The 15,556-nt window shown below is 35.1% G+C and overlaps 1 protein-coding gene across 10 annotated transcripts in view; it reads left to right on the top strand.

Moving 5' to 3' along the window:
* Window positions 1-15,556, top strand: part of MEF2C (myocyte enhancer factor 2C) — a 140,190-nt gene that overhangs the window by 108,934 nt on the left and 15,700 nt on the right. For 9 of the 10 annotated variants that reach the window (XM_040089318.1, XM_040089314.1, XM_040089315.1 and 6 more), the window contains 2 exons: window positions 2,092-2,278; window positions 3,432-3,479. In XM_040089318.1, the coding sequence (XP_039945252.1) occupies window positions 2,092-2,278; window positions 3,432-3,479 (235 nt within the window). The remainder of the gene's footprint in view (window positions 1-2,091; window positions 2,279-3,431; window positions 3,480-15,556) is intronic. The other variant, XM_040089319.1, reaches the window with a different exon arrangement.

Genomic DNA, 15,556 nt, shown 5'->3' with positions numbered 1-15,556 from the left:
GAATCTCCATACTGCCTTATTTATGTTTCACATCAGGCTGTAATTGGGGTTGAAACACGGAGAGCTATTCTCCTGTGAAAAAAACTTTTGCAAAGGTAGGAATTAGTGGCAGCAGACTTTGAGCTCCACAAACAATTGTGTGCTTCTGATTAATATGGGATTTAGGAACATTTTGGGTCCTTCTGTGCCAGTAAAAAGAATGACTTGCTTCAAAACATGCCTTCAAGCTGATAAAATGTTTCAGATTATGCTATGTAACCCCATTCCCAAGGAGCCTAGACCTCAGTCATAAGGGTGCAGATTACATGTAGATTCTTATATCTGTAGATTAGATGTATAACATGTGGATTCCCAAAACACCTCACCTTCCTTTCCTACCTTGACTTAAATCAATCGTCTGTATGAAGAATACAGCCCTTGGAGTGTGCTTCAGCTTCTCAGCAAAAGGAGGCAAATTCCCATGTGCTCTTTAGGCTGGGGAGCAATGCCAGCAGGTCCATCTACTCAACTATTGTTGCTATGGCCGTCTCTCACCAAAAGAAAGCCACAAAGAGGGTATCAGAGCTAAATTAACACTTCAAAATAATTCAGAAGCTTTTGTGTAAAATATCCTTAACATCATACCCTGAAAATCCTGCTCTGTGTCTCAGTGGTTAGGCAAATAATTCCTCTATATTTAGAGTAAAGTTTTCTCTGTCCCTAGCAAGGACCAAGAAAGGAAAAAAAAAAACCCCAACCTCAAAAGATAACTGTAATTTCATGGACAGGGCTGTAATACACAGGGCATAGCCAACAGCTCCAGCCATTGACATTGGTGGCACAAGGTCAGGGTGCCTCGGTTGCCTGACAAAGCAGTTGATATGTCTAGCTCTCCATGTATTTGTCCTAGGTCCTTGAAGATATACCAGTACTATCGGCTGCCAAAAATAAAATTAAAACTTTTGATTTCCTCCCTCAGAACATGTTACCAAGCTACCTTAAAGACTTTTTTTGGTGCGTTTAAGTTCTTGAAGCTTATAAGATTTCTAAATTGCAAATTGAGGGGTACTAGGTCTGTATTCATGTATTGAACACTTAAAATACTGTTGGGTAATTCTGAAAAGGTTTTTCTGATCAAAAAAGCAAGAAATTAATAATTTTAAAAACAGATAAATTGAATAACAAATAAATTGAATATTAATTTCTAATGTAGTCATAACTTTTATAGAAATTCAAGCAACTGCTACCCGAGAAACCCCAACTAACGAACTCACAACCAACCAAGGAAACCTGAACTGAGCTTCCTAAAAGCATAGTGCACCTCCTCACAACCTCTGTTGGTGTGGTGCACTACTTGGGGTTTTAGGGTTTTTTTGAAAAGGGAAGTGGCTCAAGAGAAGATCTTGCCTTTAGGTATGAAAACAGGATATTGAAAAGGCATCACTAAATACCACCTCTGCCCCCCACCCCCAAAAAAAAAAAAACCCACAAAGACTAGTCTATCTAAATTTCTTGTATTTTTTAGTTGTCCCTGAGGAGAACTTTACTTTTTTTAAGCCCTTCCAAGCTGAGATAGAAAAAAATTATTTACTAAGTTGGTGACTTTTATGTGACTTGGAATAATTCTGGTTGCTACAGTAATACAAGCTGAAATTAAAGCCTTCCCTTTTGTATTCTGTCTCTTCCAATATTTTTCCATGTGATGAAGTCACCATTGTCATGTAATCTTGATCTTGCAGTAATCTACAACACTAGATTAATGTATGACAGGTGAACAATTATGACTTCACAGAATGAAAATAGAAAATTATGCTGCATTAGGCAGAGGTTTGTTTCAAACAAGAAAAAAAAAAGAAAAAAATCTTTCCAGTTCTTACAAAGTAAGTGTGCAAGCTGCATTAAAGGAAGATAGAATCATGATTTGAAAAATCATGTTTAAAAGCCTTGGTAATTCTTTTGAAACTCTTCTCTTGAGTCTTAGGGGAAAGCGGCAAGCACAAATATTTTAACCACCAAGTACAAAATATCTGAACTAAATATCGAGTAACTGTACTTGAAGTCTGTTTCACTTTTGTACTATTCTCATATTTGTTTTCCTTTTTTGCTGTACAGGCTGTTCCACCACCTAACTTTGAGATGCCAGTTTCTATCCCAGTGTCCAACCACAACAGTTTGGTGTACAGTAACCCAGTTAGCTCACTGGGAAATCCCAACCTTTTACCACTGGCTCATCCTTCTTTGCAAAGGAATAGCATGTCTCCTGGTGTGACGCATCGGCCTCCAAGTGCAGGTAACACAGGTAGGCTCTGTTCAATCCCATCCCTTCAAATGCTCTACAATCAGCTCCTTGAATGCCATGGGTCACTTTAAACTGTGCCCCAGGAAACAAGAACTCCATTTTTAATAGTCATAAGAGTTTGTCTAAAATTGCTGTGTTGAAAAATCAAAAGAGACAAAAGGAGAAAAAAAAAAAAGAATAAGAAACAAGACCATTACCTGATTGTTGTCTAAGATTGAAGGAAATCAGTGAAGTCAATAAAGGACAGAAGGGCAGTGCTCTTTCTTGAAAAGGCAGCTTACCTACTTAGCTCGTGGAAGTACTCACTGTACCGTAAGTAGGAGAGAAAATGTAGCCAATGCAAACAAATTGAAAACCAGCAAATTAGAACACTCATTACTTAAATAATCAGTTTACAGGCTAAACGCAGAATTTATTTTTATTGATTCATTCACAAGTTCCTTGATGGGTTAATGTTAGTTGAGCTCTGTACTTCAGTGCTTTACATAGCAAGGGTTTGTGCTTTGTTCTGGTGATGATGAGAGCTCATCTCTGAATAGGATAGATAGGGATTAGGTTGTTTCAATCCGTCTGGCTCCAGCAGCATCAAGATCCTTAAGTATACCAGGTTCAAAGAATCATTTGAGGTCTCCAAGTGCAAAGAGATGTTTTAAAAAACCTTAATGTGAGTGTCTGTGAAAGGCAGAGGAAATTAAAAACTATGTGTGTGTGTGTGTGTGTGTGTGTATATATATATATATTTTTTTTTTTTTTTTTTTTTTTTTTTTTTTTTCTGAGTTACATTCTTCTCCAGACTCTTCCTCCAAATCCTTTGCTTTTCTGACTAGCATTCAACTAAAGATAGTTTTCAAATGAAGGGCTACTATACATAACTTTCAAACATAATTTTTATATGCTGTGGAAGCATGAAACTAAAATAAGGAAATTATGGGTATTCCATATTTTGTTTGTCTTTGAAAGACAAGTGTCTCATACAGGTAACATTAAACATCATGATTTTATAATTAGGGGTCTGATTCAACTGCCTGTTGAAGTCAGAGGAAAGAAGTGGTGGGTACTACAGCAGGCTGATTGAAGGTAGAGAAAATACTTTGAATGTTTGCGTGTTGTAATTTATTGTGCTCATTTACAACATTTCATTTCAACCCCCTAGGTGGCCTGATGGGTGGGGACCTCACAACCGGTGCAGGCACCAGTGCAGGTAAAGAGAAGAGAATTTATATTTATTTTTCCAAGTGACTTACTTCAAAAGCTGATTTCTAAAATAGCTCCCTTTTGGAGCGGGCATAGTAAAAATTGATTAACATTTTTTTCATTCCCTCGGCTGGGTTGTGGAGAGTTCACTGATATTTGTGCTTCTCTTATTAGTAGAAAGAGGCTTGTTTTCCAGCAGCATCAAAAATCTTTCACCTCAACAAATTCCACAGAAACTAATGTCTGGTTTCCTTCAAATTAGCCTTTTCATAAAATCTTCTGGGTACCTTGCTTTGCCTTGTTCAAGAAAAACTCCTAGTGGAGTCAGTGTCAGAAACTCTGATCCTTTTTGCATCCTGGGAAGATTTGCCATTGACTTGAGTGGAATTGGGGTTTCATTTTATCAAGCTTGAATAAAGATTTCAGTAGTGAGTTGCTCACCATACTTCAATGCACTCTGTGTAAGTTGTATTTCAAACCCCTGCTCTAAGACCACTGCTAGTCAGCAAAGTCTGTTAGCATTTACTTAAATAATCAGTAATTAACTTAAGCTGTGTTATATGTATTTGTTTAACTGCTTTGATACACAACAGGTAAAGGATTATCAAAATACCCAGATGGAGAAAAAGATAAGCCATTTTGTTGTGCTCCCTTAGAACTAACGGGAACTGTATTTGCTGAGCCCTGTGTTATCAAAACAATGTTGTCAGAGTAGTTCTCTGCTCACTAAACTCAGTGATTTGTTAGCAATATCAGCAATGTTGCATTATGACAAATACGGATTACAAAAGACAATGAAAAAATCACTTTTGCAGTCTGAGAAGTAAACACATGCATTCACAGAAAACAACTGAGTGGTAAAGCAGGGTGTTTTGCTGGGGTAACTGCTCTCAGAGAGAATTGTATGGAAAAATAGTTGGAAGATCCATTTTGTGCACTATAAATCAAGGCTGATAAAAATGGTAATTCCAATATTGTCTGTCAAAATTACTTATAAAGGAATTTTGGATATAATGGTTCGGGTTTGTTCTCCCTTGTCTATTCTCAGCCTGAATTAGGGACCTCCACTCCTCTTTTATTTTCACACATATATGAGTCACAGATGTTTGTGTGATGCATTCATAGTACAATTAGAGCTGTGCAGCACTGTACCAGAAAGGCACTTTAAACACAAACACATACTAAAGCTTTGAGGAGTTGCTTTGTATTAAATTTGGAATATGGAAGGCAGACTGTGGAAACTTCACTACCAGTCTCCTTTGTTCTTAAAAAAAAAAAAAAAAAAAAAAAAGCGGAGCAGAAAATTATATTTTTGTTCATTGTCTCCTGTTAACCTGTGAAACAGAGCTAAAGAAAAAATCATCCTGCAGCGTTCGCACTTCATCTTACTTTTACTTTTAAGCTTGAGCATCAGGAACTGGCATAGGAATTGATCGCCCTATTAGGGGGCTCCCTCTCCTGGTTTATTTAGAAATATCATCACCTCGTTACTGGCCTCCCGTTCCTTTAAATAGCTGCTGAGAAGCAATTAGTAAAGAAAGCAGTGTTTTCTTTTAAAACAGGAGCATACTAAAATTAAAATTCATCTGCATGTGCATTTCTCATAATAATCCGTGCACTTAATAAAATCTGTATGTCACTATACTAGCTGAAAATGTATATTCTTTCTAAATATGGGTGGGTTTTGGAAATATATTAAAAACATACGTAAGTATAGGAAGACAATGGTTAGATTATCCTTAATCAAAAATTAAGGATTTGCATTAAGCTCTCAAGCAATGTAACTTTGGAGTAAGCAATTGATTTGAGGGGCATATATATGAGGGACAGTGCTAAGAATGCATCATAAACATTTAATTACAGGAATAGTCTTTGTTCTTTATTGGACAATAAAAGCTTTAAGCATCATTAAAGAAGTGTTTTCTAGATCTCTTCAAAGCAGAACAGGGCTGAAGGAAGATGGAAAGGTCACTATAAGGCTGAATCCTCTGTCTTAGTTGCATCGTTCCACAATGGCACTATTTTGGACAGTCATCTTTCTTCGGGGTGCAGAAAAATAAACATCAAAAGTTCTCTTTGTTCGTCATTTTTCACAAGAAACAAAAACTTCTGTGTTTTCTTCTATTTGGCATCTGAGAAGCTGGTAGCATGATCATGTTTGAGTTCATATTTCTGGCCAAATTAGAACCTTCTGAATTTGCATTTTTCCACAATGTCAAAAAATAGCATATGTTCAAAATAATATGCTCCAAGAAGAAGAGTCTAAACAGTTTCATTTCTGCCACTATAAAATGAAGCTGCTTTTTATTATTGGCACCACACCTCAGTTTCTGCACTACTTCAATATATTACATCAAAATAAATGTCATTATTACTGCAATATCAGAAATGGAAAAAGATTATTTAAGACTGTGTTTTAAGAAGTATGTTATTTCTTTGACTTGGGTTATTTCAAGAAATAACCCTGGAATCATTCACAATTTACCTTGGAAGACAATTCAAGATATAAGTAGAACTCAGAAAGCTGACTACTTCTTTATTATATTACACAACTAATTACCATGCATGGTATTTTTAAGGTAAACCAAGGTTGTCTCTGATTTTTAAGAGTAAACTTGTTCTCAGCCAAACACTGATTGAGTGGTTTCTATCATGTAATAGTAGGAACTGCCAATAAAACTGGAGTGAACTTCACATTTAGTATTGTTGCTAAATTATAAATACAGCAATGTCTTTGGCAGTATTGTCTCAAAACAGAGGCTTTTGATTGAAAAAAATAAGAACTTTTTGGACCCTAATAGGCCTGCTCAAAATCCGTTTTGGTTTACTCTATAACTAATATGAAGGCTAAGTGACGTGTTTACCTGTTTATATAATAGACTAGGTGAAGTTCTTTTAAGAGACTGTAGTCTTTAACAAAACCATTTAAAGGTAATTTCAACAGAAATAATGTCTGTGAAGGTTTAGTACTGTCAATTATCTAAACTCAATTTTTATTCAGTGGCTTATAGTTTATATTAAAACTTTGATACAAAATGGAAATTTATAAAATATTTTTAAAGTTTTAAAATAGAACAGTATTACGGGATGTTTTTCTTTGCATGTGTACTTTGAACTTTTGTTTTTCAGAGTGGGTTTTGCTTTTAGACTGACTTCTAGTTTTCCTTTAGGATGGCTTTCAGAGAAAGACATTTTGTATTTTGTAAAAAGTTTTCCTTTGAATGGAATGAGCCCATTTAAATCAACAGCCTTTCTATATATTTAAAACAACTATAAATAATTAAACCAAAGGAAAATTTACATCTCAAGCTTTAAATCCATGATGAGTATAATAAAATATATACTTACTTCATCTGTTTATTTCTGTAATTTGTTTGTTTTTCTATTTGATTTCTGCACTGCTGCTATCTTGACATTAATATTAAACTAGAGAAGAAAGTTATTCAAAAGTTCTTGGGGCTCTACAAATGCTGTCAGAGGAACTTATTGTCTTTCAACCGAACATCTTCAAACTACCTTTAAACCTATTACTATAAAGCACTAGAAACTGAATAGCTTTGCATTTTGAAAAATTTATCCCATGTTTTTTAATTACTGAATCCTATATTTGCCAATAAATCAGCAGCAGGTCATTTCCTTCTGGAAATTAGCCACAGGCCAACAATTGCCTTCTCATCTGCTGAAGGATGAGGTTCTGAATTGTCAGCCAATATAATAATTTTCTAGCGCTTTCTCTTTTTCAGGGTGATGTGCTGACTGTGGGTGAATGTATTATATATTGTGCTAGTACTTCAAGCCACATGGAAATATGCGCAATAGTAGCAATTCTTAATTTATATTCCTTCAGGGTAGAGGCAATCTGGATGGTATATCCTCAAAGAGTGGTTTAGTAAAAAGATACGCAATCTGCCCAATGAGCATGGAGAAATATTTCTTAAACCACAGTTTATGGGCAACCTGTTAGTAAGACAGTAACTGGGTTTGTCAGGGAGAACATGATAAGTTTTTGTCTGTTCCTTATTACTTGATTAGTGCAATAACACTAATAACACAGACTTCTGATCCAAAGATGGCAAAATGTGGTACAGTAATAAAAAATAATTCCTGTCCGAGGATTCTCACAGTACAAAAGAAAGGACACACAGTCATTCATAAGTTTGTGATGTGATAGTGCCAAATCCAAACAATAAGAATTCATAAAATGGCAGACTGACTTAAAACCATGGAGAAGGACAAGAAATTAAAAATGGAACCACTCTGGTTTTCCTTTTCCACTTGTATTATGCCTTTAAGTGTTTCTTTTCCAAGGTTTTCTCCATATAAGAAGAATATATATCTATATACATAGAGATAAATAGATGATTGGATGGGAGGATGGATGGATGGATGGATGGATGGATGGATGGATGGATGGATGGATGGATGGATGGATGGATGGATGGATGGATGGACGGATGGAAGGATGGATAGATGATAGATAGATAGATAGATAGATAGATAGATAGATAGATAGATAGATAGATAGACAGACACTTTTTTTTCTTCATTGTTTTAAGGGAAGTACCTACAGGTAGGAGATTTTGCCAAAGCAGGCAGAACACTAGAATTTGTTTGATAGATCTAATACACAGTATGAAGGAAATAGTCTATCTACTGAATTTCATATCTATGTAGGCAGTCAACACAGGCCTTTCCAACTTTAATTCCTTATAACAGATAACACATGGAAGTCACACCAATGAAGCTTTGAGAATAAGTCTGAAAGGCTGGATGCTGCTGTTCATATGATATTTTTTTAAAAAATCTTGCTATGGGTATCATATGCAAAGGTAGGGTAGTCTGTCTTCAGCTAGCTCATGTGACCTCTTACCAAAGAAGCGATCCCTTCAAGCCCATTCTCAGTAAACATCAAAGTGAATCTGTAAAAATTTGGACTTTATTAATTTCCACCAGTTGTGTAAGTGTTGACTTAGTAATTTATTTATTCTCTTTCTCTTCATCTCTGTAATAACAATGTCTCAATATTTGTATTTATTAAAAGACAGCTTGAAAGGTTCAAAAAGGAAAGTTCACATGTAATGAACAATTAAGTGAGTCATACAAACTGGTTCTCTGTAAATGAGATCTTAAAGACAGGCCAGATTGACTCCCTTTATTACGAGAAGTTTAACATGATCCTCAAGACTAATTTGAGTTCTTTAGATAAAATCCCTTTCCTAGTGAAGTCTAGGGAAATTTTATGCTTTCTTTAAATGAGCCAGGGATTTCACTGTTTTTCTGTCTGCGTTCTAGCTCACTAAGACACAACACAGCCTTCTGTTGCACACTGCAATACATGTTCTTGTTCAAATTCAGAAATCAGAAAAAGGCATTGCAAATTAGAAAATGTTTGGATTTCATGCCTGTCCTGAGTCCTGAAAGGCATAGCTGATGCCTCTTGGATTTGGACTGCAGCAGTGATTTTGCTGTGAGAAAGAAAACAAGATATGCTTTTAACCTCTTGAAGCTGTGACTGCAACCCCACATGGAAATTCCTGACAGTATTAAGTTAACATGACCCTTGCCCTTTAACTTTTAGCATGATTTACCAGTTAAGATGTTGAATATAACAGTTCCATTTGTTTTCCAGATCTCTTACAAGGTGCTTTTTCCCGTGCTAACATTTGGAGCTCTCTCTCAGTAATAGAAGCCAAAGGTGACAGGAATGGGTTAGTTATCTTTTCAGATAAGGCATCCCATTTATAATTGGAATTCTACTTGTATTGAAATATTTTTTCATTAAAAAGAAGTTTCCTTGAAATAACTGATTTCGAACAGCTCAAAAAGGAAATCATTTGTCATCAACATGTAATTTGTTAAAAGCAGATGATTGACAAAGGGGTCATGGTTTAAAACTGGAACAGGGCAGATTTAGATTAAGTGTTCAGATGGAATTACTGACTGAGGATTGTAAGGCTCTGGCACAGGCTGCCCAGAGAAGCTGTGGAAAAGTTGTGATGCAAGCTAAGTTTCAAACAACCACCTTATCACTTGGCACTGACCTCTATTAGACTACACCTTAGTGTGGAAGACCAGTGCATTCTTAGTGCAGAACATGGACTTAACATTTGCAAATGTCGAGCAAGAACAAGGAGGGAGCATTATGCAAGGCCAGGGACATTGCACTGTGCAAGCTCCTCACGGTAGTAGGTACAAGACCAGTAGTAGGGGCAGGAGACCTGTTTTACCATGGTAAGACACCTTTTTTACCGTGGTAAGAGCCATGACTCTCTGGTCCCTGACATTTTGTTTGGACCTTACAAAACTTTGACATGAGAATATATTCCTATTCCTCACAGTGCAGTGCCCACATGTTTTAAACTACAGACATGTAAAATTTATAAAACACAAAACTGAAGACCGCTGTATAATTAAGTGATTTTCCTCAATAGTTTCAACTTAGTCACTGTTTTGATTAGCTGAGGCTTCAATCGAAACAAGATAATGTGAAATGTATGCTTTCTGAAAAGAGCGTAACTACTGATAAAGGTATTAGAACAAAATAGTAGAAATGGAAATAAATTAAACAATACAATCAGAAATAAAGGTATCAGAAAAATAGCTACTGCATAATAGCTGTGTGATCTGAGATTCCTGAAATGAGATGCCATTAAAAAATTATGAAATCAGATAATAAGATGCTATGATCGGACATTATATTGTAAGCATACTGGCAATAATAATTGTAGTGCAAGACTTGATTTGGATCATCTATTGCTCTTTTCTTTGTTGAGCTTAAAAAAAAAAAAAAAAAAAAAAAAAGGAATAAGGAATAAGGATGATCATCCTTGAAGAAGAAAGCACATTTCCCCTTCTCTCAGTGTATAACTGTCATGGTTTAACATATCACAAATCTTCATTGTCTGTGATATACACGCCTATTGCGTAGGGTTGCAAGGAGGGAGCTATGTGCTGAAATATCTGCCTGACACTTGGGAGGACTAATTTAAATGAGAATTGTTTTGAAGGGTTTCTCACAGTTGCTTGTGTGGGTAGCCACAGGCTATTTCTCACAGTCAGGTGCCACCTTTATGTTTATTTTATTAAGGTGTGAAATCCTGAGGTGGGAGAATACTTACTGGATGTACTAATTTAGAAACATTTAAATATCACTCTTATTACAGCAATAAAACATAACACAGTGTTGGTGATCAGGTTAGCTTGCACTTGACTCAGCAGTGAAGTGTTTGCATGAGGTGTGAAGCACAGGTCAGTTTTCTGTTCACGTGGTCTTTTATCCTACACGCAGGATGGCTGTAGTGCCATCAGAGCCCTTTTCATCTCTTTAGACTTAAAGAACAATTTCCCATTGACAGTTATAGAACGAGTGTGGTAAGACTGACAGTTATAGAACCAGTGTGGCAAGAATGGGTGAGATAGAGAGATGGCTTAGACTCTGTTGATGTAGAAATCTCTACCATATATTTAAGTGGTTAGTTTTAAAACTAAGAGTTGTTGAGGTAGTTTTCTTCTGATTCTCCTCCCATTTTTCCAAAAGTCTATGTGTTCTCTGAACTGTCATCCTGTTTCAGCCCCCCTGAAAACGTAGCTGATACTTTCAGAGGATGTTTGAAAACCCTTCCACACAAAGTTATTAGGTTTTTTTGTACCATATCTGTATGAGTTGGTTCTACATAATTCAGAAAAGAAGGTCCATTAGTTGAGTGTAATGCGAATGGGCAGCTATTTTATAGCAAAGATTTGGTTTTTTCCTGGGTAGCAGCCTATTGGTTTTCTTCTCCCATTTGTAGTCACCCACAGCTGTGTGCTGTGAAGTGTAAAAAACCTGTGGCATATGAATAAGAACTTTCAGTTACATCTTTTTATAATTATTTTTATGTGAACAACAGTAAGGAAACTTTTCATAACTTTTCAATTACTATTAAGAACAATAAAGAAAATTGGAAAATTTAAGGAAATAGGGAAATAAACGGAGTGAACTGTGAAAAACTGGGTGCAAATTTAGCAAAATTTCTATTAATTCTTTCATTCATATGCATATGTTTTGAAGTGGAGATAATTTGTGGAATTGTTTGTTTTCATGTTTATATATATTAATTCTGTATTAAAAAAAATTTTGAGAGGCTTGGTGATCATTCAAAATATCATATATATGAGATACGCATTTAATATAATCAAATAAGAAGCAAAAATATGTATGTATGCATCTTGGAAGATATATGAAGGTTTTCACAAGTAAAAGTATACATTTATTGGAAAATTGAAATTACCATTAGTATTTATTAAAACTCCTTCAAGAATGTGAAAGTTCATTTTGTATCAAGAAATAATCCCAGGTTCCCAAGGATCTTAAAAATTCTTAACCCTTATGGTCAGTGAAAAGCATCAGAATAAACAAATGAGAGATCAAATAAAGGACATACAAATTGTTCTTCATTCTCCCACTTTAGTTCTTCGGACCACCACAGAGGATTTTTCATTCAGTATATATATTTTAAATCACAAAAGAGAAATAGAAATAGAAATAGAAATAGAAATAGAAATAGAAATAGAAATAGAAATAGAAATAGAAATAGAAATAGAAATAGAAATAGAAATAGAAATAGAAATAGAAAAAAATAAAAATAAAAATAAAAATAAAAATAAAAATAAAATAACAAGTAGGAACATGACAGTTTAAAAAGTTAAAAATCCTAAAATTTTCCAATTTTTCAAGACTTAAAGACTTTGAATATTAAAATGATGTCCAAGAATGTTGAGAGATAAGGGGAAAAGTTACTCTTTTCTCATTTTTGTTACCTTAACATGTGGGAAGTTTCCTGGCTTAAATTCTCAGTATAGATTTATTGTCCAAACTCTGAAAATATTAAGAATTGCAGCCACTTTGCAACCACTGTAACACCAATGACCAAAAGTCCTTTAAAGGTACAGATGTTACTAATAGTGAAAGGAGAAAAGTAAACTTTTCTCTCTGTTCTGTCTTGATTAAGCTTATGCTCTTTAAAGAGCTTCTGCTCTTTAAAATCTTAAAATTTGATCAAGATGTTTAAGATGGTATTACATGAATTTGTAACATAGTTAAAATTGTAGGTTTTCATTGTTAAATTGATTTTTCTAAGATAATTCTTCTTGACTGAATAACTATCAGTGCACAAAAATAACTTTTCTTAGTTTTTGAAAAGTGATATTACAGGGATTAATAATGCAGCTTGTACTTGGACAGAATTTATTCTACAGTCAATGGCACTAGTGCCCAAATGCAAAATGTGAGAGCATGCCCAAGAGGAGTGTTGTGTGGTCAAAAGGCATTCTGCCATTAGTTTAAATACAAAGTGTGGCACTGCATTTCATGACACGTGTTGCTCCACTATGCAAGCTATTTTCTGCATAAAATATTTTTACTCTCACAAGTCAATATAACAAACAATACAAGGAAAAATATTTTTGTTCTGAAACTTTGTTGAATTAAAAATGATGTAAACTTAAAAATTCTGACATACGCCCTTTAAATTTTGTGCATCCACTGTTTTTATTTTTGCTATTTTCATTATGCCTCACAGAACACATTTGTAATGTTTAAAAATGTTCTGTTCCATAAAAATTATGGCTTTTAACCAAATAAAAATGTAAAGCCAACTTGCTCTAAGATCCATCTGGTTTTCATTTTCTTATGATCTATAATCGGGAAATCTATTCATATACAACATATAATTTTTGTGCTTTCAGGTGGATAGCAGAATGAGATGTTCTGCACATGGTCACATCTAAATTGATAATTGTCCAAGCAGAGTGTAATTTTAAAGTAGAGAATGAAGGAAGATTTAATTTGTACATTATAAGTCTTATGCATTTGTTTTGCCTCCGAATGTAAATGAGGCCTTTCTCTTTGGTGGATTTATCTGAAAGTGGGAAAGCTGCCTCAGAGCAGGCCACAGCCCTCTTGAGTTAAAAGGGTACAGTTTAAAGAGTTGGTTTACATGCAGGCTTTTCTTAACTTTAAACCACATGCATGCATTCATCACTGATTTCCAGATGATGGGTTTCTGTATTTTTGGTTTAAGGTCCACAGTCTTACATTCCTCAATCCTCATTATACCAAAAGAATAACAGTTTGGTGACTGGAAAGAGGAACTGTTATTATATGGCTCCAAAATGCTAGCAGGCATAATATGCCATGAACAGCAGAAATGTGCTGGCAAAGAAAAGACTGCAGTAGTTCTCAAAAATAATTTTATATTTTTAAAATATAAATGTAATCACAGTTTTAACTATTTTACATCAGTCAATTTCAGATGCATGTTTCTGAAGAATAAAGCTTTATACAGAAGCACTCTTCCTCTAATGTTATGTATCTTAGGTCCTGTATTGTAGAACTGAAAAAAACTACTTCAGACAGTTCCATTGCCACTCTCTGAGCAAATCTTTGTCATATGATAGATTTCACAGGCAGTTTTACATCCTGCTGTTAAAATATCTCCTGTATGAAACTGACACCAGAGAAACCCTACTTTTGCTTCAGTTTCTGTTGATCACTTCATGCATTGTTTTTCAGTGTTCAGTTTGTAAAAGTTGAACTTTTTTAAAATGCAGTGTGGATTCTGGTAGAAAATACTGATATATATCCAAAATGCCCCTTCTAATTTCACCACCTGTAGTAATGCATAGCATTAATTTGAGCATAATAGGTAGCTTACCTATGTTGAGACAATTGTTCCTTTTGAGAAGAAAAGCCTAGCGGTACAAAATGGAAAATTTTTGACAGCTGTGTGCTGAGTTTGCTTGGTAAGTCTAAAATACATTTCAATAACTGATTTTGTTTTCCTAACTGTCTGATATTGTTAAGGAAATAAACAACAAGACTAACGATGAAAAGTATTTTAGTGTAAAATCTCCAAAGTCATTTTAATACAGAATATTAGAAGGGATCTGAGTGTTCTTAAATTTTCATCGTATTGCAAAGGCTTGGAGATCATGATAATAAAAATCATGAGAAAAAACAAGCCAGGCCAGACCAGTTACTGAAGGTACCTGACAAATACAGAATTCAAGCAGTTTCTGATCATTTTCTTGTGCCATAATCCTAGTGTTTTTATATTTAATAGTCTTTGACAGATTTTGTTTCCATGGATTTGCTGATTTGATAAATACAAGTAGCTGGTGCACTTGAGGATTAAAAACTTGAAAATCTTAGTCATGCTTAGACACACTTCATTATCCTGACAAGAGGAGCAAATCACTGTTGCACACTGTCATTTTTATGCCCACCTCATAGACATTACCAAATTTAGTTCCATAATCCATTTATGTTCTTTAGGGCTATAAACCCTATTTCACATTGAGGGGAGGGGGTGGTATATGAGATACTGTGATCTTCACTGACTTTGGGACTACAAAGGAAATTTGAAGGTCCAGGGTTTCTGACCCTGAGGGCTCTGCCACACTGACTAGCTTATCTTCTCACACAAATTCTAGGCTGTGTGTTGCAGCTCATGAACAAAAGCTGAGCCCAGAAAAGAAAGTCTTCCATAGCGTTTGTTTCTTTGGTATTTACCCATTAAGTTTTTCTCTTTCCATACTAATTTTCATGCTATTCCCTCTCTATGACTGGGCAGTTTCTGTACCTCTCTGGAGACTGTGTAGACAGAATTTCAAGGTAACACTAAAAAGTTGTCTTCTCCCCTAGATTTTACATGGGTAAGAGGTGAAATCATGTGAAAGAAATAGTGGAATGGCCAGTCAGTAACCATAGTTGTCAATGCAATGTCACGAGAGAAGAATACACTTTTCTAAAAATTATAAAGGAAGCATTTGCTTTGTCAGAATTGTTCCTGGGGCCTGCAGAAGAGAGATGAAGATGAAAGATATGGTGGTGTTTTCCAAATAAGTTTATGATCTTGCTCCCTTTGACTCTAGTGTTTACAGAACCAGGTCCAAGCAGTGTAGCAAAAAGGAGCCAAAAGAGTTTATGAATCCTTCTGGTCCGCCCCCTGCCTTTTGTGGAAATTATAGCCTTGCTATACTCATCCTTTTTTGAAAAGCAAAACAAAATCATGAGCTGCAAAGGGCTGAGTCAGGAAAGGCACA

This window comes from Hirundo rustica, chromosome Z (assembly GCF_015227805.2).
Source record: "Hirundo rustica isolate bHirRus1 chromosome Z, bHirRus1.pri.v3, whole genome shotgun sequence".
In the NCBI taxonomy this organism is placed as follows: domain Eukaryota; kingdom Metazoa; phylum Chordata; class Aves; order Passeriformes; family Hirundinidae; genus Hirundo; species Hirundo rustica.
The sequence above is the reverse complement of the archived record's forward strand: the minus strand, read 5'-3'. Positions and strand labels throughout refer to the sequence as shown.